This window comes from Acipenser ruthenus, chromosome 25 (assembly GCF_902713425.1).
Source record: "Acipenser ruthenus chromosome 25, fAciRut3.2 maternal haplotype, whole genome shotgun sequence".
Lineage (NCBI taxonomy): Eukaryota > Metazoa > Chordata > Actinopteri > Acipenseriformes > Acipenseridae > Acipenser > Acipenser ruthenus.
Genome location: NC_081213.1, coordinates 25,536,798 through 25,560,207, shown reverse-complemented (window position 1 = coordinate 25,560,207; position 23,410 = coordinate 25,536,798). Strand labels below are relative to the sequence as shown.

General features: G+C 37.0%; 1 protein-coding gene across 3 annotated transcripts in view; it reads left to right on the top strand.

The window, feature by feature from the left end:
- Window positions 1–11,554: 11,554 nt before the first annotated feature.
- Window positions 11,555–23,410, top strand: part of LOC117971357 (IQ motif and SEC7 domain-containing protein 1-like) — a 161,294-nt gene continuing 149,438 nt past the window's right edge. For all 3 annotated transcript variants that reach the window (XM_058999840.1, XM_058999839.1, XM_058999845.1), the window contains exon 1: window positions 11,555–11,929. In XM_058999840.1, the coding sequence (XP_058855823.1) occupies window positions 11,673–11,929 (257 nt within the window). In that variant the 5' untranslated portion in view covers window positions 11,555–11,672. The remainder of the gene's footprint in view (window positions 11,930–23,410) is intronic.

Sequence of the window (23,410 nt, the reverse complement as noted above, 5' to 3'; positions counted from 1 at the left end):
ATCTAATTTATTTTTTGATGGCTTTTCCTTTGGTAGTAGTTCACCCTCTGGACCACAGAATGTACATGGACTCCATAAATTAATTAGCACTGTCTTTCTGTCTTTATTTTTGGTTCCCCAATAACCACCTGCAATACCCTCTGAGGATCTAAATAAAGCACCCTTGCTTCCCATTGCTTTATAAGTCATAACTGTGTATTCCAAGCACTCCTCTTTATCTAATTTTGCCTATACAAACCACACCTCAATCAATATTCACCCAGCTTTTTTTCATGGCAACGGTTCTACTAACTTATGCAAAATAATTCCCAACTTTTAATGGAAGGCAGCCACAGCACAATATCTTTGCTATTTTAGTCCAATAGCTTGCGTGTGCAATTAAAGCTGCTACATTACCTCTAATAGATTACCGACTCCCGTTGTGTGTGTCTATCAGATCTGTCTCTTATTTTCTTAGACGATTCAAGGAGTGTCAGCTAATAATTGCCAGAGCTAGGTTAGCAAAGGCACTTCATGATGTGCTTGTAAATGAATTATTGGATCACTGTAATAAAAACAGCTGAACTTGTGTTTTCCCCACATCTTATCATCTGTTTTGAAACTTTAATTTGAATAAGTATGACATATCAGTCATACTGCTTCCCTGAATTAAGAATACAGTATGACACTTTAACCTTGTCAGGTATCGTATGTGACCCACAAATAAAGATGACGCTAACTTTCCTGTCACCTGTCAATGAGGTATGTGAAAACAGTTTTTAAAATTTATTGGCAGGTTGGATCTGGTCTTCCAATTGTCAGTTTCCTCCTCGTGATACTTGAGTCACTCTCAAATGTATTTTAAAAACCGCTCATTTCCCTGTGTACCTTAAGTGGTTAATAGCATAAAATCTGAATAAAACACAGCTATTGTGCCGAGGGCCTGTTAAGTGCAACCTATGTATCAATGTGCCTGCTTGCCATGGAAAATCATCCTTGTACGTTTAAAAATGTGCCGTTAGCATTATTTTAAAATGACTTACATCCATCTGCTGCATAACGTCAAGTAAAATACAAGAAAATATGATAGTTCTGAAGAACACTGCTGTTCCCCTGGGGTTCAGTCTTAGTTTTTATGTCAGTCTTTCAAGCTTAGAGCTGGCGTAATTGATCAAAATAAATTGCGGGTGGTGGGAACTGGCAGTGACTTCCAATCTCACCACACTTCCAGGAGGCATGTAATAAAAAAGCATTCTGTTGTGAACAAGAAACTTTTTACAAAAATGAGCATTTTTCTTTCAACGCACTGCGAGGGGCAACATCATTGACAGAAGCAGCACAGCGTGTAACAGTTAGGCACACGATGGAGCTAAATATTTGCTATAGGGGAGATATGTTTTGTTATGCTTGATGTCTTTTGCATGAATATAATAAAAATCAGAAAAGATCACGAAGGGTGTGTTTTTCCCTATTCAAAACATCGAAGCAAGATTTTTGGTTATTACCTTTTCACTTCTCTGTTTTTAATACTTAGACATAAAACTGGCTAAGTAACATATTTGTTGAGAAAGCTAAACCGAGGACTTCACCATTATCTCTGACTAGTTTTGTAATACTGATGGTGTGTTTTCATTTTGAGATTGAGCATTGAATATTGTTTTTGTACAGCCCTCATAAGCAGTTATTACAGGTATATTGACTTCCGTTTAACTTTACCGTTGAGTTTCTTGCCATTTATAACACCTTGGCCATCTGCTGGCACTGTGTTCAATGCACACATTCCATTAGAATCTATTACACTGATTTATTTTTGCACATCTCTATACCTATCACACTGTTTGGCATCTTGGAATATTACATTCAACAATCTGCTATTAGATCTGATGAATTCCTACCTCTTCATTGAAACTGCAGGGAAAATCAAAGGGAGATTATGTTGACTTTCATTGAACCCAACAGGATGTCCAACTCCATAGGCTGCAATATAGCACTGGCACCAGTTCTGTGAACTGCTTGGAAACACATCATTAGAAACCCGATTTCATCATGCATTTTATTAATGGCTCAAATACATAAAAGATCAAGGGCTTTCACAACTCTTCCTAATGTTTTTTTTTTTTTTTCTTTACAAGAAGCACCATTAACAATGCAACACAGGTACGCAGCCAGGCTTAATGAGCCAAATGTGTTACATAAGAAGCTTCAATAGCCTGTTTACTTCTTTCTTTCACAAAATATCATTATAGGAAGGATTAATATACATCTTCCCATACCTTTCCTATAGATGGTTTTACCAGTTTCATCACCGTTCCCCATTAACACCCTATTCAAAAGCGGTTAGCCTTCCAATGTAGTATGTGTCCATGCATTAATTTACAGACACATATCTTGTGATAATAGTACTACTACTACTACTACTACTACTACTAATAATAATAATAACAGCATTAGCAGGTTATAGCGTACAGTGTTAAAGAACATGTAGCTGAGGCATTTACACTAGTATTGTGTAAATTCTAAATTTAATAACAGAGAAGTTAATTCTATTTTCATCAAAACCTTTAAACATTTAAGTTTTGTAATAGATTCAACTAATGTGTGACCATCATGTCTCTGTAGATAGATGAAGCACTGTAAGTTCCAAATGTCATCTCTGTACCCTCAGTGTCTCTCAGATTAGCTTGAAAAGATTTTGCTACATTGAGATCCAGTTTAAAAAGGAAACGTGACATTTTGTTGTGTCCTTGTAGCTCAAAGCAAATAGAGTCTTTGGGAGGGGCAAAAGCCTCGGGAGGTTGTGTGGCACATGCACTGCCATCCTTCATGACCGAGCGAGTAAGACTGTGCATCAAGAATGAAAAGCATATTCAGTAAGCAGTCCCCCTGGTAAGTGTGTAGACTTGTAATACATACTGAGAGTGTAAATCCAAGAGTGTAGAAAATCATTCAGTCTGTGATAAAAAATAAATAATTTCCTTAGCTATTATCTGTTTTAAATTCAGAAGGAAGAAAGCCTGTCTTCTTTTTCTTGAAGTGTTTTGTTGAGTTATATTCTGTAGCACTTATTGAGACAGTACCTTGAGGTCATAAATTCATATGCCACAATTAATGTTCCCATGTTTTATTTTTTATTTTTTTATTTTGTATTAATTAGATTTTTATATATTGGAAGAAATTAAAATAAATCAAACTATCTGCATGTAATCCCCAAACTTAAGAACTATACACATTTTAACAAACCTTTCATCTCTACATAGAGTATACAATAGCATGATTAAACCCATGGCATTCTTCTGATGCAAAGGATTTTTTTTTTTTTTATCACTGGTTCCTGAACGGTTTTAAATCTAAATAATGTTATGCACACTGTGAAAGTATTATGTTACATGATCTAGCTTTGAGTCTCAAAAAGTGGCCCCAAGGATTTGGTAGAAATGAAAGCTGAATTGTTTCCGCCCTCCTTCAAGAGTAGCTTAGAGGTTGTAGTCACCAGTGCAGCCACCACAGTGCCTTTCATAAGCACCAAAATTCAATACAAATAACTACATAAATGATTTCTTTATAATAGGCAGCATGGAAGGGGAGTGCTTAATAGAAACTGATCATGTCTAGATGTGAACTGGCAGGAGTGCAGATGTTCCCATTCGGAGAATTGGATGACGAATGGGAGGTAATGGATGAATAAGTGAGCAATAAAAAGTAATATCCAGATTTAAGATTCTGAAGGTTCAACTGGGGTGTTTCATTACCAGCGAGGTCTCAGGTGTCAGCGTTTGAATGATTTAAAGAAGCATTGCAGCATCTTTAAACCAGCCACGTTGGGGGGTGGGGGGGGGTTGGGGGGGATAACAATAATCATGTCTATAATACAACTGTAGGCTTGCAAATAATTCATGAGTGCAGAGCACATTAAACAGTGAGGAAGTAAGAGCATTAAGAGCACGATAATGAGGAAATATTGAAGCCTGAATGGCAGAGACTCCAGAAGGCTGGTAGCAAGGGAAAGGTACAAGAACTGAGCTAAAGGCAAACCAGTTTATAATAAGGACAAGTTACAAACAGCAGGGCAAGAGTTAGAACTCTCAAGGGAAAGATACTTGAGGAGCTTGGGAGAGCCTATACAAATACAAACACGGTGAGCACACACAGATTATAAAACTGTATTAAAGGAAGTCTTCACCTCATGCTGGGAGTTAGTGAATGAACATAGGTGGAGAACAGAAATGCCAGCGGCATAGAAACCACAGGCAGAGAGACAGCAATGAAATATCTGCAGACATTACAGTGAACACAGTAGAGGAGGTGATGTTGCATGTGATGAATGGAGTAATATTGAACAGAGAATAAGCAGCAAGACAAAATGAGGTAGAACCATCTGGTGTTGTCTGAAGCCCAAATGACAGAAAAGCAAAGACAACACAAATGATGAGTACAAAAATATATATATATATATATATTCATTTTTTCTAGACAAAACATTTTCCCACACAATACCATTTGGTCTCAAATCAAGCACATTGACATTGGTACTAACCTTGCCTGCCTCCTTCTCACAGTTAATTCAAATACCTACTTCATAGCAGAGTCTCTAGGCAACCCCTTCACCCTCACTTTTGAATCATTTCTCCTCATTCTCAAAGGTCGCTAACATCAGCTTGTGTTCAATAGGTTGAATGCTCTACAATATTACAAAAACACTTCAGGGCTGTTATGGAACCTTCTAGTAACATTTAGAATGAGCTAGCTAACTGAGAGATTCGGATGAATGTGTCAGTAAATGTATGATAAATCGTGGGTATCCATATGTTTGTACCTACTGGCTAAATAAATACAAATGTGTGGTCTTGCAACCAAAAACTGTAAGGTTTAGCAGGAAGCATATAAAAACAAATAAATTAAGTATGTATATTTGAAAAGCACAATTGATTTCCCTGGTTATGATGAGTCTGAGAGCAACATGAGATGAAAGAATCGCCCCTGGCTGTGAATACAATTCTCTGTTAAAGTATTTAACCTCCATGTTGAAAGAGAAGTGCCACCAATAACAGAGTCAAAATACCACACTCTAATCAGTTTATTGGGGAAGCGTTACGCTTTTGTAACATTTGAACTTACCCGGAGGAAGAAAAAATGAATGGGAAGATACAGCTTGATGGCCCATCTTAATGCTATCATTGTCCATTGCAAAATGAAATTTTACCATTTATAGCCAAAAAATATCTTCCATCCAGTGATTTAAAAAAGCAATACATCAAAACAGTAATCAATGTGCATTCTCATGCCTGCATTTTAACTGTGCAGTAACATTGACACCAAAAAATCCTTTAATGCTAAAGAAGCTTGCCAGGAAATGCACCTTCAGTGGGTGAGCAATAAAGACAAAATAATCTAAATTTTATATATATATATATATATATATATATATATATATATATATATATATATAAATTTGTTTTACATTTAAAATGTGTACGTACTTTAAGGGAACTGAAATATGGTATCAGTCATTAGGTTACACATTTTTGTGATGATGAATTTAAATTAGAAGCCTCAAACTTCCATTTAGGCGCTATCTAATATCTAGCTTTAGAAAAAAACAGAACAAAAGCAAAACATTGGAAAAGTAAATAAATCTCTATTTTTATTTATTTCTTTTTTTAAAGATTGAAACCCTTAAAATAGCAATAGATTGAAATATTTACCATCTTCTACCAGCTTTCCCCGACTCCCCAGACTCAGAAGCTTATACTGGTGGTAACTAGAAATAATAAGTATGAAGATCTTAGAATTGATATTTTGAAGAAAATGTGCAGAAAAGGGGGAAAAAAGTCATCATGACATATTTGAAGTTTTATTTTAAGGCACACTTAGTCCATTAAGAAAGCATGGAAAGTGTGAGAACAAGATGCTTAATCAACATTAAGCAGCGTTTGTACAATAACGTTGGGTTTGGTTTTATGAGTTCTATAGGAATTCCTTCAAGCGTACTGATGAAAGGAGCTATTAGATGATTGGTTGTAAAGGATGGGTAAGATGTCAGTGGTGTATAACAGTGATGGTTTTCTTCCTGCAATAACCAGCTTGCTGAGTGCACAGAGCAGAAGCTATTATTACTTTTCATTGGCAGTCAGCAACCGCATTTCCTTACATGCTGTACACAAGACAGATAACTCAGCCAGTCAAGAACGTGGTATTAGTTTGTTTATGTCCAATATGAATTTATTTGTTTGTTTTTTTAGATATATTGGGAGATTTAAAATAATGCAGTCATGCAACTACTGTATTATTTTCTGGTACGTTAGCTGGAAACTTAATATCTAAAGGATACAATCAATTTAGTTAGAAGGCTTTACTCGATTCGATGTTCCTGTCACCCATTTACTGCTTTGATGATGCAGACATCAATACGATCACAGGCTCAACAGTATATCCCACACATGCTCATATTCTACTGCATTCCATTTGCAATGAATGTAATAGACTTGAGTGCTGCGTTACAGCAGATGTAGCCAAAGAAAAGCAATTTCCATGTGAGGATGTAAAGGTAGTTTTTTAACATTAAGAGTTTATTTCCTTTTTACAAAATTGGAAAGACCAGCATAGAACATAAATGTTGTAACGCATCATGGAATGCAATTGATTAAAAAAAAAAAAGCGGCTGGATTAAAACCAAACAAACCTACAGATCTTCACAGTGATGTCTGACCCTCAAAAAAAACCAAAACTAAACATTGAGCTCACAGAATGAAAAAGTATGTTCAAATAATATCTCCAATTTCTACATGACTAAAGTCGTTTTTTTTTTATCTCAGCATTCCTACAGGAAAACAAATAAGACAAGCATTAAAACAAGGAGCTAATTAACTTACACCATTAAAATCCAATGAGCCGTGATGTAGATTCAGAGAATCTCCCTGTAGTCACAACTAGCTGGTTTGCAAATGTTTATCAATTCATATAATTAAGTAAAGTTATTTTGGATACTGTATTGTACAATTACCCAAACTTTTTCTTTTTTTTTTTTTAAGTTTGTTATCTTGGTATTACTGTTTATTATTCTTAAGAATCAGGTTTCCACACATTGATTTAAATCAGGGGTATCCAATCATGGTCATGGCCATTCCACTCCAGGTTTAACAGGTACAATGAGATCATTAATTACTTCAGGGTCTGGATGGAGGTTTAATTAGTTCAATTTAGAACAGGGTTGGTACAAAGACCAACTTTGGACACACCTGATTTAAATATTATTACATACAAGTTGAAAATTGACGTGTGTACGACTTGTTGCATTCATTTGATGGTGGATTTTTAGACCTCAGTTGTGATGTGATCATTCTCTCTGCTGCACTTGCACTGCTACTTTCTTGCAGCACCTGGCAGCCTGCTCTAACCAAGCTCAACCATGCTTAACTCCTGGGCTCAGTCCAGATTAACATGGCTGTAGGTTGGTGTGACAGAGAACGATTGAATCTTAGTTATAAATCTCCTTCCCGACCTGTGAGGGCGCTGTGTAAAGGGAACAGAGTGCTCTGGACTGGATGGTTTGACAATTCATTCCAGGATGGAAAGGTGGAAGTCGGCCATCCAGCAAGGGGGCGGAGTCTCAGTTCACCAAGTCATCGCCCCAGACAAAAGGTGATGTGGCAATTGCGGATTGAAGGAAAAGCAATTGCACTCGCTAACCAAGGGGGGGGGGGGGGGGGGTACAACTAAGGGTACAAAAGGGGAAGCGACGAAGCGAACTGTTCCTTTATTATGGTTACGTACGGAGCATGGAGTAACCGTAAAGAAACCGTGAGTGTTTCTGTTTGTACTTTGCACTTGTTAGACGGCTAACACCCGGGAGCTGTCGCTGTAAATCCAGCACCAAACCCCGATTACAACACTGCACTTGTCTCAATAACTGTGTATTCACACTGGCACTGGAGCATCGGGAAAAGGACGCGGAGCCCTGCCTGTACATATAAAGTGTACATTACTATTGTTTTGGGACTGAGCCCTGTATTATATCGCTGTGCAACTACACATTGCTGTAGATCACCAGGAACATCACCAATGTGATATGATTAACTATAGTTTCCTGATAGACCTACATGTGACAATATGACTAAAACAAAAAATCACATGATTAATGATTACCTAATGAATTCCTTGCAGACCAAAGGTGCTTAGTACAGCAAATCACAGCCTGGCTGTTTGTGTCTTCTGAGCTGTAGGCATGACTCTGAAAAGGATAAATGAAAACTTCAATGATGTACTTACTGCTGAATTACTTTTATATACAGGACAGCACATATTATTGATCGACATTTCGGTTCGGAGAAGTGGCAATATGGTTTGCACTGACTACTGTTAAAAATGTTGCAAAGCCTAACTATACTAACGATATAATGATCAAAGCTTTTATATTGGGGCATATCTTCTGAAACTGATGCAATTCATCATAGTCACAATAAATTCTATATTCTACTGATCTTAGGATAAATACGGACGAGATTTTTAGATTAGTAATTGATACAGCATGTACTTAGAACAACATGCATATTATACTAAGGATACTTGAAAGCTCTTGGGGTTATCAAAGTACCTTTTTAAATTTAAAGTGAAGTCGTGTCATAACAATATTAACATTGGTGGAAATAAATACTACCATTAGTATACTACTAAATACTACTGGTACACAAATGGACCTTCTTAATGATCTAAATGGTGGTGGGTTTTTTGTTCGGATTTGACTCCATTTTTTAGTATAGATAAGAGTATGACACTAAATCTACATCGGTTTAATTGTATTTTTTTTTTAAAGAACAGGCTACTATAATATTATACAGACAACAGACAGTTGATAAAGTATTTACAGTCACTCTGAGCGATCTATTTAAAGTAATCAGACATGAAAACAACTTTCGGTTCCTCATACAGAAGTGTGCAGGTGCCAAGTGTACGTAGAGATAAAAAGTAATTACACCAAAGTCATTTATCATGCTCAGTAAACTCCGTTTACTTTATTAAGATACTCATCAGTATTGTGGACGATATTCACTTGGCCCAGTTCTTAATGAATATAAAAGAAGACATTTACCATTACAAAATTGTATTTTATTACTTCTTAGTATGTTTGACATTCACAAACCATTTATGGCAATTTTATCAAGTTTATTCTAAACATTTGCATACTGCAAAACTCTTTGGTCTCCTGTTTTTTTAATGTTTGGCTCCAGTTATTATCAGAAACATTTTAATACCTGCAATATATTTCTCATAAAAGTAATCACATCCTTTAATATAAGCTTAGTATGCGTCTTAAATATCTGAACTAATGTACATTATTGTTCTTGATGGTCAGATTAAATTAGTCACAATAAGTATGATATTTTAGACCGCTATCAAGTTGGCTCTTTAAATGCTTAAGAAGAGCTGTCAGCTGACTAAACATATCCAGCCCTGATTTAATACATGCACGGAAGGGCTCATTTTGGGAGGAAGACTTTTAGTGGGAGTACTGCAAGCTATTTACATCATACTGTCACCGTGCAAGAAAAATAATAACACCATTAACGATTATATAACAAAAACCATAAACCACTTAAAAATAATTACAAGCCACTAAACAAAATGCCTGAGCTGTTTATCTGTTTTGGTAAGAAGGTGTGCTAATGACTATTTTGAGCCAATCTGGCTCATTGTTGCTTGCTTACATGTACATTACAGTGTTTTTCTTGTAGATGTTCTTTTATTCTGGGCCACTGTGAAGTAAGGACAAAATCTCATTTGCTACCACAGGGGGAATTTTAAGAAAACAACCCGGCCTGGAAATTGATACCCTAAATCATACATCCACAGAGTGCCTCTGTGCTGTTCAGTTGCTTTAGACAGTTGCTTTATTTTATTGATCCCAAAAATAATTAAAACACAACAACAAAAGAACTGCGGGATGAGTTAGGGGTCTCCAAAGGCTGCAAAGCGCTGGATAGATACTTTATCATAATGATATTGCTATTCAGAGAGGTGGTTCCTGCTCCTGCAGCATGGCTCAACTGGTACAGTATGTGGTAATTGCCTGGCAAGTAGACATCATGAAAACAAATCACTTTAATGATTATTTTAAACGATTGCACTGGGTTTATGAAATAAAATTATACAATTGCTAAGGATGATAACAAATGTTGCCGATTTTGTTTTAATAGCTAGTTAATATACCGTTTTTCTAAACGAATTCCCAGCTATTATCAAAAAATGAACAGTGACATTAGTAACAGTTTATACCACAAGTGTTATTATAAAATGAATGTTCTTTGATATAATTATCATCATTATTATTATTATTGAATATTCCAAACAGTGTGTTTTTATTGATATAAGTTAATTTTAATGATCTTACTTTTAAATGGTTTAATATAGATCACCACATTAGAATCTGATGTTTCGGACTAAGAATAAATAACCTAACAAAAACACAGATGACAATAATAATAAATAATAATATCTTTATTTTTATATAGCGCCTTTCGTAGTGGACCACCATCACAAAGCGCTTTACAGAGGTAGGCTGTGAACTGTGCATTATATGCAGTGTCACTTACAATAGGACATTGATTTAACATCTCATCTGCAGGATGGAGCACAAGGAGGTGCAAGAGGTGGGGTTTGAACCGGTGACCTTTCTTAACACTGTATTCAGTGGGCAGTATGTTATGCGCCTTTTTTTTTTTTTTTTTTAAATATAAAAAATATTTTAAAGGGTTTATACTTGGAAAACGCCCTATGAAAAAGGCAAACCCATATAGACGACTTTCGACGTCTGTACTGTCTATACTCCCACCTGCTGGACATAAGAAAAAATGACCAAATACAGACTCCTGCGTGCACTCACTCAAATTGTTCACACATTACTGTCCCCTAGGTTTACTCGTTCTAAGTTTCATAGGTAAATCAATCAACAAATCAATAATCTATCAATAAAAACAATTTGAGCAGCTTCACCTAGCATGATGTGTGCCTATAATACATTTAAATGGTAAAAGTAAGATTGATTTGCTAATAAAAAAAATATGATTTCAGTTAGTGGAAAAGCGCTTCTCGGGTTGGGAGGCGGCACAATTACACCCATCACAGAACTGAACCTGTTCGCAAAACACACAAGAAAGAAAACAGCAGAACAAATAGATTGAGTGTTAAAAAAAAAGACGGATACGTGCAACTACTGTATTTAAAACAAAAGAAAAAAAAAAGTAATTATGTTTCCATTTCAGCCCAGGTGCACTTGTGAATAGGGATCTGCAAAATGCGCTCGCATTTGAAAGCGGAACTCTGACAGCACACTATTATGAACGAAGAGTTAACCTTACTTCACAAAAGAGCGAGTTTTAGCAAACGTGGCTTGAGGTGGTTTAAATAAATAAAGCAATATCCTCGAAGGGTTAAGTGCAATTCCTCTCGGAGTGCTTTACAGAGGTTACTGATTGTGCGGCAGAGCCTCTGGACGGCGTGCGGCTGCGGACAAACGTATGAACAACTTTTTTTTTTTTTCTTCTTTTTTTTTTTTTTTACTCATTCAATCAGTACCAAACGTAAACAATGGCGGAGCGGAGGAACCAACCCGCTTTGCAATCTCAAGGTCCCCTACTGTAGTAGAGGCAAAGGGACAGCGGTTTTTCTTTTAAAATTTTATTTCCCGTGGAAGCGGAGATATGGAACATGTTACAGAAAACCCGAGCAAGGCAGCGGAGTACCTCAAGGAGCTGAATAAAATCATCGAGACGCAGCAGGAGTTGCTGGAGAAGCAGAGGAATCGGATTGAAGAGCTGGAGCAGCAAGTGACCGATCTGTGCAAGGAAAACGCCTATCTGAAAGACCAGCACCACAGACATCTGGCCACTTGCCGGCTGCAACAGGGCAATAGCCATCCCACTTTAGGAGCCATAAAAGAAAATGCAGTGCAAGAAAAGTAAGGCTTTATTACTTTCTCGTAGCATTGAACAGAGAAGAAAACAAAAAAAGAATTAAAAACACGCTTAAAGTGCGTTATCTATTTGTTTTGCAAAGGGGAGAGTCTAAGCAGCGGCATCCTACTTAGGAGCTTGTTTTGGAGACGATAAAAAGAGAAAGGGAAAGCTATTTAAATAAAGGGGACAAAGGTGTTTTCAGTACTAGACTGTAATACTTAATTGTTAGTAATCCGTTTAAATTAAAATAGTTGTGCCAGGTGCTAGAAAGAAAACGTAACTTAAAAAATGAGTATTGCTTGTAAATTGTGGAGATTCGAGTTTCAGTGCTATGTATGGAATCTGACAGGTGCTGTCTCGTCTGGTCAGTGAGTCGGTCATTTTCTCATGGAAATAAATTGACGCTTTTGTAACGATTTGGAAGTGTCCTCGAAACCATGCCGTTATACTGATGCTGAAGCCCTTCTTTAATTCATTCTCCAATCCCAACCCAATGGGAGGCATTTTTCACGCCCGTACAGAAGAAGAATCTGCAGAACTCGAAGATCTGCACCCGCCTTGATTCTAACAGAGCCCCAACATAAATTCTACCATAATAGCACTGGCATGTGTCGCTTTGTTTTAAGTTTATGCTGTGAGTGTAGTGTGACTGATTCAAAGAAACAAAAACAAAGAAAGAAAACACATTGCATCCCTAGCAGTGTTACCAAAGTGCCTATTCTGTAACAGATGTGTGTGTATTGCTGTCTCCACACTAGCTTGTGCTAGTGCAACTGCCACTGTAACCAGCAATATGTGTTGTTCAGACTTGGGCTTTCATTATTACGCATTTAGGCTCCGAATAGACAGGATCACGCAGTTTAAAGTTATGACATTCTTCAGTGAGTGATGTATCGCGCTGGACAGCGTTGCTTACACAGTGCCGGTACATGAAATATTAAAACGGGTGTTTAGCTCGGGAATTGCTGTCAGTTCAGCTGTAAGAAGGATATTTTTTCAAAGGAACATTGTTTTACCCAAACGCGCAGAGCGATGGATGAAATATTCACAAGCATGCATACAGACACAATAATGTTTCACATTGGAAAAGCTTTGTCTTTGTGTTTGGGCGTGTATACATGTCAGAAGTGGGTATTGCTGATTAGTACAGGGGATGTATGAGAAGAATATTGATATTTCTCAACGCAAGTTGTCCTTGGGTCACTCTTTATAGTCTATTGAACGGAATAGCTGTAATTGCCCATAGAATGTACTCTGACGCTAACGCAGCTATTTTTATAATAGTAGACTAATTAGACGTCTTTGAAATATTACTTGTAAAATACCAGTCACCACTGTACGTATTTGATTGTTTCTGTTTAAATAATATTAGCCTATCGTTTGACATTACACAGTTTCATAAATCCTGTCTCCCCACTGTGGCAATCCTTCTGCTGTTTTTAATTATTTTATTTTACAGTAGGCGGGTTTGATACTATAGGTGCTCAACAATCATATTTATATTTGCTTTCTGCGTGTTGTTAGTGAACTGACGTTGAACGCGTATTCAAATGATTGATTGTGGATTCTTATTCAGTTTACTAATACGACAAATTGCGATTGTGACAAGGCAATTTGTGTCTTTCTACGCAAAACAATACTCGTGTCATTAAAATACTATTGAGTCATTAGTATACTATTGACTTGCTGTGCCAGGGATCTTTTTGGTAAGGTTGAATGAATGGTGAGATCAACTGGACAATTCGTATTGTAAGCAACATCTACTGTATCAGTATAGGAATGCTAATGGTCCACTGTAGAATTTACTCTGACTCATTTCTGGGTTCGTGTTCCGTGCTTCCATTCCACAGCTTTACAGGGTTCCTCTCTGTGTGCCGAGCTCAAGGATGTTAGTCTTGTAAGTGGATTTACTACCCAGATAAGTAATAATCCGGGATATTTATGGAATGCACTATCAGCTTTTGGAAGTAGAACAGTCGCCATAAATCGTTTAGTGGCGTTTCACTCGATTTAAATTGGATGCGGTAGCCAGATACCATCGTTTTAATGACTTACGGCAGCGTGACTAATTACTTTGAGATTAATTATTCGGAAGAAAATATTATCACGGTCTTGCTTTAATGATTATCCATGTAAATACTATGTTCTACAGAAAGAAAAAAAAAACACAACCATATCGTATGATTAGACACCTTAGGAAAGAAAGGGTGTAAATAGAGAGCAGGTCTCATCACACACACACAGTGCTTTAGCTTCTAGATCACTCGTTCTAGAGCAGATTCTCTTGACACGTGAGCAGTATAGAAAGTGATCTGGTGGTGGGTGTTTGCAACCATGTCCTTACCTTTTTTATGGTGTGTTCAGTATCGATGTTGTTCCATAGCGATCAATAAGTAATTTACCAGTTAGTTGGGTATTGTTATACGTTTGAAAATAAAGTGTCTCTATTTATGGGCAGCAGTGTGGAGTAGTGTTTAGGGCTCTGGACTCTTGACCGGAGGGTCATGGGTTCAATCCCCAGTGGGGACACTGCTGCTGTACCCTTGAGCAAGGTACTTTACCTAGATTGCTCCAGTAAAAACCCAACTGTATAAATGGGTAATTGTATGTAAAAAAAATAATGTGATATCTTGTAACAATTGTAAGTCGCCCTGGATAAGGGCGTCAGGTAAGAAAGAAATTATTATTATTATTATGTGGTGTTTATACAGCGTTTAAGTATAAATTATTACTTAATAGAAGAAACATGTTCAAATAAAATAAAAATACAATATAATGAAGTGATTTGATAACTCAGTAGAAACGGGGGCGATGATGATTGGTTTGAAGTAGAATGTCCTGAAATCGAGTGTGACATTTATAGCTTGTTAAAAACAGCTATCTTTAAAGGGGAGATAACCATGGATTTTAAAATTAATTTATTGCTATTTTAGCGCAGACAACATCTCTGGGCCGCTCATTCATCTTGGCTTGTTTTAATTATTTTTCTACTTCAGTTTGGGATGCAGATTTTTCAAATAAAAGTACATTTTATCAGCTGCGTTCTGTGCAGCCGGTCACGTGGTGTGATTGTCTGGTTGCAGCAGGACGATTGGAGTGAGACTCTCAATAGCATAAGGGACGTATTTAGGTATTTGTTAAAGCTGTTTTACACTTTAATGATGCACTTCCTTTGTAAAGTTAAATATGATTATCTTCCTGACATTATTCCTGAAAGTATCTTTTTTTATATATCTTGATTATATAGGTTTGGGAATTAAGTACACCAGTACATAACTTCTATGTGTGTTGTGTTAATCTATTTTTAATACTGACTGAAGATGCTTTTTTTTAACTTTGTCATCTATGCAAAAATAAATAAATAATTAAAAAAAACCTTGATTGATAGATGTATTGTTTCTAGGAGCCTCGCACAATACCTATTGCTGTTTAACAATACACGCAAGATTTAAGATCAGTGTGCCACCTACACTTGAGGCATTTCGCCCTAATACAATTTGTCTTAACAATGTGTTTTTTTTTCGCTCTCAGATCAACTGCTATTATAATTGTGACAAATGTCTTTTTGGAAGGAAAGAGCGGCGTTAGAAAGGAAGGTCTCTCGGACATCACCTTCCTGTCTGGAAAGCAAACACGTGTAAATCTGTTCAGTTACTAAGTTCAAATAAAATCAGCTCGTGGAGACGAACGTTTGCTATCAGCAAATACAGAAAGGATGACAATTACTCTGGAGTTGTAATGAGAGGAGAAGTATTTGTTAAACTGCAAATACCCCTTTAGACTTGGGATGAAAGTTTGAAAAAGCTTGTGCTCGTATAGGTGTTTCACAACTAACGCATCGTATACTTGCAGCACAGCCTGTGACAGCCACCTCGTTTGTGTAGAAATGTGTGCAGTAGAAAACAAAATTAGTCCGCTACAATTTAGCAAAGCATCCGCAAGACATTGTGAGTAGAGTGCCTTTATCACTGTCATCTTAGACTCCTAATGGTAGTGTCATGTTGTCCAAATAGATATAATAGAGATGCAAATGACACCACCCTTGTTATTTACTATGTACAGCGTGCCTTCATAGTAGAATTTACTGAGCACCCTGCTATGAAATGGGAGTCTTCTTTGCAGCCCCGTGTAATCACGCGTGAAGTGCAGCTCTTTTAATGTAAATAATCCATTCACAGTTGAATCTAATAGGCTCGAATTCATCTAATCATTAAATGGCTATTGCTACAGTTTTGCTCTTTTTTATTTATTTATTTTTACATCGTATATGACCAGGCTGTTTCGCCAATAAAAAAACAAAACAAAAAAAAACAACAGTAATATTTTTCAGGAACTCTGTAGTTTAAGGATACTTAAATTAATATGTGTTATAAAGGAAGCTAACAATTATAACAAGTATGCTGTTTGAGGGAATGTTAATTCGGATGCAGCAGTCATTAGCTTCTATTGTAGATAATTGGCTACAGAAATGGTTGAGTGTCTTGTGCAAAGAGCACTTCATAAAAGGCAAGGACAATTAGCAATGTTCACTATGGAGGGCACTAATGCTATCATAAATTGAAAAATAGATTTGTATGTAAAACATTTTTGTTTTAAGGTTATATTTTGGACTTTTTTTAAAAATTATTTACTGAAATAGATATTTTTGTTTTTAAATCTCACTAATTTTTATAAATAAGTAAACTTCTGTCTTCTATCTGAAAGCATTTTATTTTACTTTTTTCAGTTGCTCTTCGCATATGGCTGAAAGAGTGAAAAACGACAGTGACTTTAATGGAACGTGGAAAAAGAGAGTGGCATCTTCTGATCTGTTTTTTTTAAAATTTATTGCTGCTTCCTTACAGCAATTGTTGGTGCTGCTTCATTTGTTTGAAGTACCTTGTGTTGAGAGTTTCATTCCCATGTGCTGTGCCAGTGAGCAGTGAGGCAGTGAGGCAGTTTGATACCCCTGGAGAATAGTAATCCGTTGTTGATTGCTTTCAGGATTACTGGGAATGGGATAGGATTGACTTTTGGGAAACAAAACAACAACAACTGCTGTCCCGGTTTGAGAATCTCTTGCCAGAAACCAGCTTAGTCATAAGAGTTTCTATAGACAAGTGTAATACAGCCGTCCCAGGAGTAATTAGTTACAGTCAAAGAAATAACTTCATTAGTGCTACAAGAAATGAGCATCGGAAGCTAAATTTATCCTAAACGTTATCATAGTCTTTTTTTCTACAACACTGAAAAGCACAGATGTTTTCAAAAAAGGCATGTTATTTTTAGTATATTGACTGTAGGGTAGCAGAACGGAACATACTCTATGTGCGTCCTTGAATCGCTCCTGATTCTGTTTTTAGTCCTCTTGTCTTTATTGTTTTGTCTCTTTTTAAATCGTATCTGTATGTCTCTGATGAGCAGGCAGCAGCACAAAGCCACATGTGCTCTTCTGATGCTGTTTGCAGTGCCAGGAAATCTTTAGAAAAGAACAGTATCCAAGTCAATGCAATGTAGCCAATATTAAAACTTTGCATACAGAAGTTTTGCCGTCAAGCATACCAACTAAGAGACTGCAAAAAAAAGTTTCACAAATATCTAGATTTTTATATAGTGCCTTTCATGATAAGGTAATCAAAGAGTTCTGTACATTTAAGAGCACCAACAGGTAAAATAATTAAAATCTAGATTGAACCAAAATTGGACACTGTGATAAATGAAAATGAAAAAAACACACTTCACCGGGCAGCTATACCTTACTGGCCAACTCCATGCAGAGTGAATAAAGACTTTGCCAGCTCTGGCGCCAGGCATCTCTCATAATTCTGTGTCTAGTGTGTTCAATATGGAAGAAGAGGTGGGCATTGGGAAATGCATTTCAGGTACTGTAATCTGGTCAGGCATACAGAGATCCACTCAGCCAACTATCTAGGCATGTAAACTGGCCAATCAGTCCCCGAGTCAGTTGCCATCTAGCCCCAGTCATCTGCATGCCAAGTCAGCCCCTCATCCAGTCAGCAGATTTGGAGGCCACCAGTCAACTGACTAATCAGTTCTCCGTTCATTAAGCCAGTGAGATATCCTGCCAGTTTGTTATTTTAACAGAATTGAACAACAACAGAGTCCCCCACCTCTTCCTTTGAGTTGTCTTCTTCCTGTCCTTGACTGTTATGTACTCCCCATTCCTGAACTGTGGTTGCTTCCTCATCTCCTGCTGTTCTGTATGCTTCGGGTGTTTTGAACTCTAAGCTTGTTTTATTGGGAGATTGGGATTCTGGACCCTCATTATTGGGTTGGCTGTCTGAATCCCGCTCTTTTATAAAATTATTGAATCTTGGCTGCCAACTCAATTAATTCCGATTGGAGTCACGACTATTACAATAAGAAACTCATTACAGCAAAATGCTTGGCTGCCATGGATAACATTATAATGATGCTGGATAGGGCATTTCCAGTTGCACTGTAAGCCTTTTTCTTAATGAGTTGCCTATGAGTCTGTTTTTATGAAATCATTTAACTGTGAAAGCCTTACCGCAGAAGAGTGCTAATGTTTGCCCAACACCTGCATACTTAAACCCTTCACCTTCAGTATTGGTAGACGCTACCACTGACATTTGTGTTGTAAAATGTTTTATAGGTGCCACTTCAATATGCAGGTTAATACCATTCATAAGGCTTCATTTTTAAACTCGATAATTTACATCACTGTGTGATAAAGCAAAAAAAAAAACAACATTAGCCTTAGGTCTCTCATATGTTTTGTCAGAGTAATTGCCACTTTGAAGGCACTTGAATGGGGATGGTGACAGGGGTATTGTCATTCACCAACAGTTATGTTAGGTTGGATAGCAAGAGGAAAATGGAAATACAAATTTTTGCTGTACTGTAGCTCATTCCTGCAAAGGATGAAAGTTTAATCCACACGACAGGTGTGTTTCTTTTCCTTTTATTGATGTAGATATTAGTCTGTCTGTATGACTAGGTATTATGTTTTACAGTATCCCTCGAGTAGGGTGTTTTGACTATTGCCACACTAGAAAACGACTGCAATGCTCCTATTAAAGACTGCAGTGGTACATTTTCACAGCAAATGACACCTTAACACCACTGAAAAGGTTTTTTCTTACTGGTTATGATCTAAATCTTACCATTGTTTCTGGGTCAAGACACTGGTCATAGCTATTGAATGCAATATCTTCTAGCAGTAGGAAGCCTTCCAACAACTACTGTACCGTCCAGATGTGTCTAGAGTGCATTAAGCTAGTGAGCCAGTGAGTGGTTCTTGCAATTTGCTGATGAACTTTTAGCTCTTTTTAGCTCTTAGTGTTCTAGCACCCTTTTACCAAATAATATGCATACAGTATCTATTTTTTTATAATACAGTAGGTGCACATAGCAGCCGATATTTTGGTTCACAGTTCATGATTATAGTTTGTCATATTTTGCGTTAAAACTTAATACGCTTGAGCTTCAGTTGATTTTGAGTCATTTTTTAAATGATTCCTTTGGAACAGTACATTTGCATTTGTTACATATGTCCACTTGTTGAAACTGCCTGAAGCAAAGCTGTTGTTTGAAATGTTGTTCAAAAAAGGAAGTGATAATGTTTATCTGGAGAACTGATGCACCTGCATGCTGTGCAGATCTCTGTGGTTTGGGTTTGTACATCTCTTTGAATGTTTGTTAAAAAACAAAAACTGATGAGTTGCAATGGAAAGAACTTAACTTTGCATCAGTTTGATATTTGTTCTTATTCATTTCATCACTCTCTCACTTAATATTGAAATGAAAAGCATCTTTGGTGAGCACACTATTATTTGTTAGATCAAACTGAAAAATGTTGAATACGCAGGTTTCCTAATTGTAGTAGTACAATTATCTTCATACCCAAGGACAGCAATAGAATGCATGATGCTTTGCCAGCAGAGAAAATAGCTTGGGAATTTGTTTAGATAGCACTGTATAGAGAATATTTAATTAAAGTCATGGTCATACCAGGTAGCCATTTAAATACAATTGACATTCATGAGATGAAGAAAGTAAACAAGCACAGATGCATTGCAACAGTGTTTTTATGCAGTAAAATATTGATTGGCAACATAAGAATATCTGTGAATGAATGAACATAGTTACTCAGACCTCCTCCCAGTAGGCCTCTACAGTAATGCCTTTTTTAGCCCCACAAAACACCTGCTCCAATTAATCTCAACACGTGTAAATAAATACAAGAACGAAATTCTAATGAGTGTATCTGGGTTGAAAGAGAACCTACTTTGGTGACAACCAATATGCTGTTCAGTCGCTTTGTCCTGCAATCAGTTAGTGTCTATTCTCAACAGTTTTCTTGGCAGGGTGCTGTACATGCACATTATGAGGTGCCGTCTTGCCAAGGCATTCATGTTTATTTCATGACTCACTTTTGCTCATTCTGATGGCACTGTGGGGATGACCAAACTATATTCCAAACGTGTGTTCTCTGTAGTGTTTGTCACAGCTGACATGTCCTTATTTATTCAGAAGCAGAGGACTGACTCTTTCTAGCAATTACAATCTGCTAAATAGCCTCTGTGGGTGAAGGGTAAGCAGTCAGTTATGTTTTGCTCAGTAAGCAATCAGTGGAGCCAGTGTGTTTACTCAACATGGTGCCCTGTCCAGAAAGGACTTCTGGGTCAGTCCAGCCCAGGTGGACCAAAATCTGGGAAGATGTTTTCATCCATGTGGTGGATGATAACTCAACTACATACTGTTGAGAAAAAAAAGTGCCAAGGCAGGTGGTGTGTATTTACCAAAGAAGAGCTGTTTAGCTGTGTAATTCTGTGTCTGATAAACATTTTGAAGATCTTTTCACTTTCTACATGCTGAGGATGAGCCAGACATTGATTGTTGTAAGAGATCGAGTAACCCCTTTTGGTCCACTTGAGCTGTAGTAACCCTTCTGTGTATGTGCTGTAACTTGACAACATGATCCAACCAAGGTTATGTAAAATAGGGTGTTCAATGAAAGTGTAATCTGAGGCAGTTTGGTATTTCTCTGTCCATGTACGATTGGACTTGAATGATTCATTTAACTAAGGCCGCGTGTTACAACACAGATTGGAGGAAATCTTCGGCAATGAGTATTGTGCTGCTTTCAGCATTTCAGAGATTATGAAGTGTGAAATTAGAGTCAAAACTGGAATCGTCTCACAGCTGATTCTCATTTCAAAACTGGAGGAACATGCTGATTTCAGCGTTTATTACTTTGAAGTGTCTCAGGGCATTGTCAAATGGATTTAGTTAAATGTTATTGGTAGGTATTAAATATTAAGCAAAACAGAAATTGTAAAAATACAGACTGCCGACATTCCATACACTTAGAAAATAATTGCAATAGACGCTAAGTATATGTTTGCATGAGGTGATTTTGTAATTTACTCATTGTAGTTTTTTTGACAGCTGTATTCTACTAGAGTTATTACTGAATTACACTGCATGTCTTCAATTGAATATGATCGACGTGGAGTGACTCCCCACTTTGAGCTCTTTTAACCAATGAATAGCTTTCAAAGAAAATGTATTTAAGAGAAACCACACGCTAAGAGACCACTGAGACGTGGGGCTATGGTTTAACATCATTCAGCACATTATTTCCTAATTCCCTGTCCTGCTGTAGGCTTCAGGGTTGGATTTTCTGTGGTGCACAGAATTTTCTGTTTTCTCCCTGAAGGGGTATTAAAGCTGTTTAATTACAGTTTGGAATTTCCCCTTCAAATGAATGATTGAATCAGGGTACTCAGCAACCGTCAACAGGAAACCCATTTGGAACAACAGCAAAAAAAAAAGTTTAAAGATAGTGCATCAAAGCTTAAGAGGCTGCAGACTCACTATAAGGGAAGAAACACATTGTTACCCTGAATGTAAAAGAGTCTTCAAAACGGTGGTAACCGTATGGCATGTTTTGGAATAATCAAGGGTACTGTGGTCAGACAGTATTTAGATATTGTAAGTAAAGCATAGCTGAAGCCTAGCAGGGGTGCCCAATCACAGTCCTGGAGGGCCATTCCACTCAAGGTTTAATAGATAATGAACTACCTTCTAGTCGGGGTGGAGGTTTAATTGGAACAAAGTGCTAGACTGGAAGGGACAACTTTGTGAACCCCTACCTTATAACCAAGGCTGCTTTATTAAAGAGGAGCCTGTGGGCGAGGCATCCTTATTACAGAGTCTGACAAACTGAAGCAATCTCGTGACTAAAACAAAAAATAATAAAGCCTGTTAGCAAAAGATGGTGTGAATATTTGCTGGTAAAGGAAAATGGCAATACGCAAAATAGAAAATGAACTGTTGCATACAATCCAGGATTGTGTTATGACAGTTAAGACTTTGTTCTGCAATTCCAGCAAATGTAGGAGTGAGTAATTTAACAAAATATTTCAGTTTCAGCCAGGTTTTCAAAGCACTCGCACGACTTAAAACTACAGCCTTGTGAGAATTGTCAGATGATTTAGTGCTGATGAAATTAAATGAAATGGTTATTCAATTAATTAACAATGTATATTTGTTAAGTTTTGTAAAACACACTGTACAACTGTAAAAGTATTACAATACACCAGATTCTACCAGCAATATACTGTGGTATTTTACTATATTAGCACAATTTGGAATACAGAGCAGTGGAAGGTGCATTTTTACAGCATTCAAATGTATTTAATTATTACAATGTGTGCGTGAAGCCTACATTGTAGTAGACTGTACTTGTTAAAAATACATTTTATTAATGAACACCTTTGTAATCAATGCAATATCTACTGTTGTACTATATTTCAGGTTCCACAGCGACTTCTGTGTTTTATTTAGTGTTTTTTTTTAAGGGTTATTGGTGAGCTTGTTAAAGTCAGCTTCTCTGTGTTTTAAAAGTTAATCTCCGAATTTGATAAATCATCTCGTTTTACCCATCAGAAAATCGCATACCTTCATATGTCAAACGCCATGAAAGTGTAAATTGCAATAATCACGATGCTGGCACAACCGAGAAATGGAAAAATGTGTGCCCCTTGACCCAGCGTATACAGCATCTCAGCGTGATGTTACCTATGGACATGTGTGAGGATTATCTACAAACATTAATCTCTGAGACTCATCAGGGTTTATGCTGTACCTTGGGAAACAGTGGCATATCTAAACCAATCCCTTGGGGAAGAACCCTTCTTGATACAGTAGTTTTACTTCTGTTTTGTTAACACTGAGGCTTGATCAGGGTATTTTGTAGCATGATCACATAGTAATAAAATGCTTTACTGGGACCAGTTAATGGGCTGGTTCATTGACAGTCCAGTTACTATACTTCTGGATACTGTTCCACTACTGTATATGACTTGCACACAAATGTCAGGGGTAGTGAATTTGTGATCGATGTACACGTACTACAGTTTCATTCTGACTGTATGGCATAACCATCAAATAACTCAATTGTCAAAGTGTAAAATAATGAGGAAGCATGCTATTTTAAATTAATTGAACTGTGC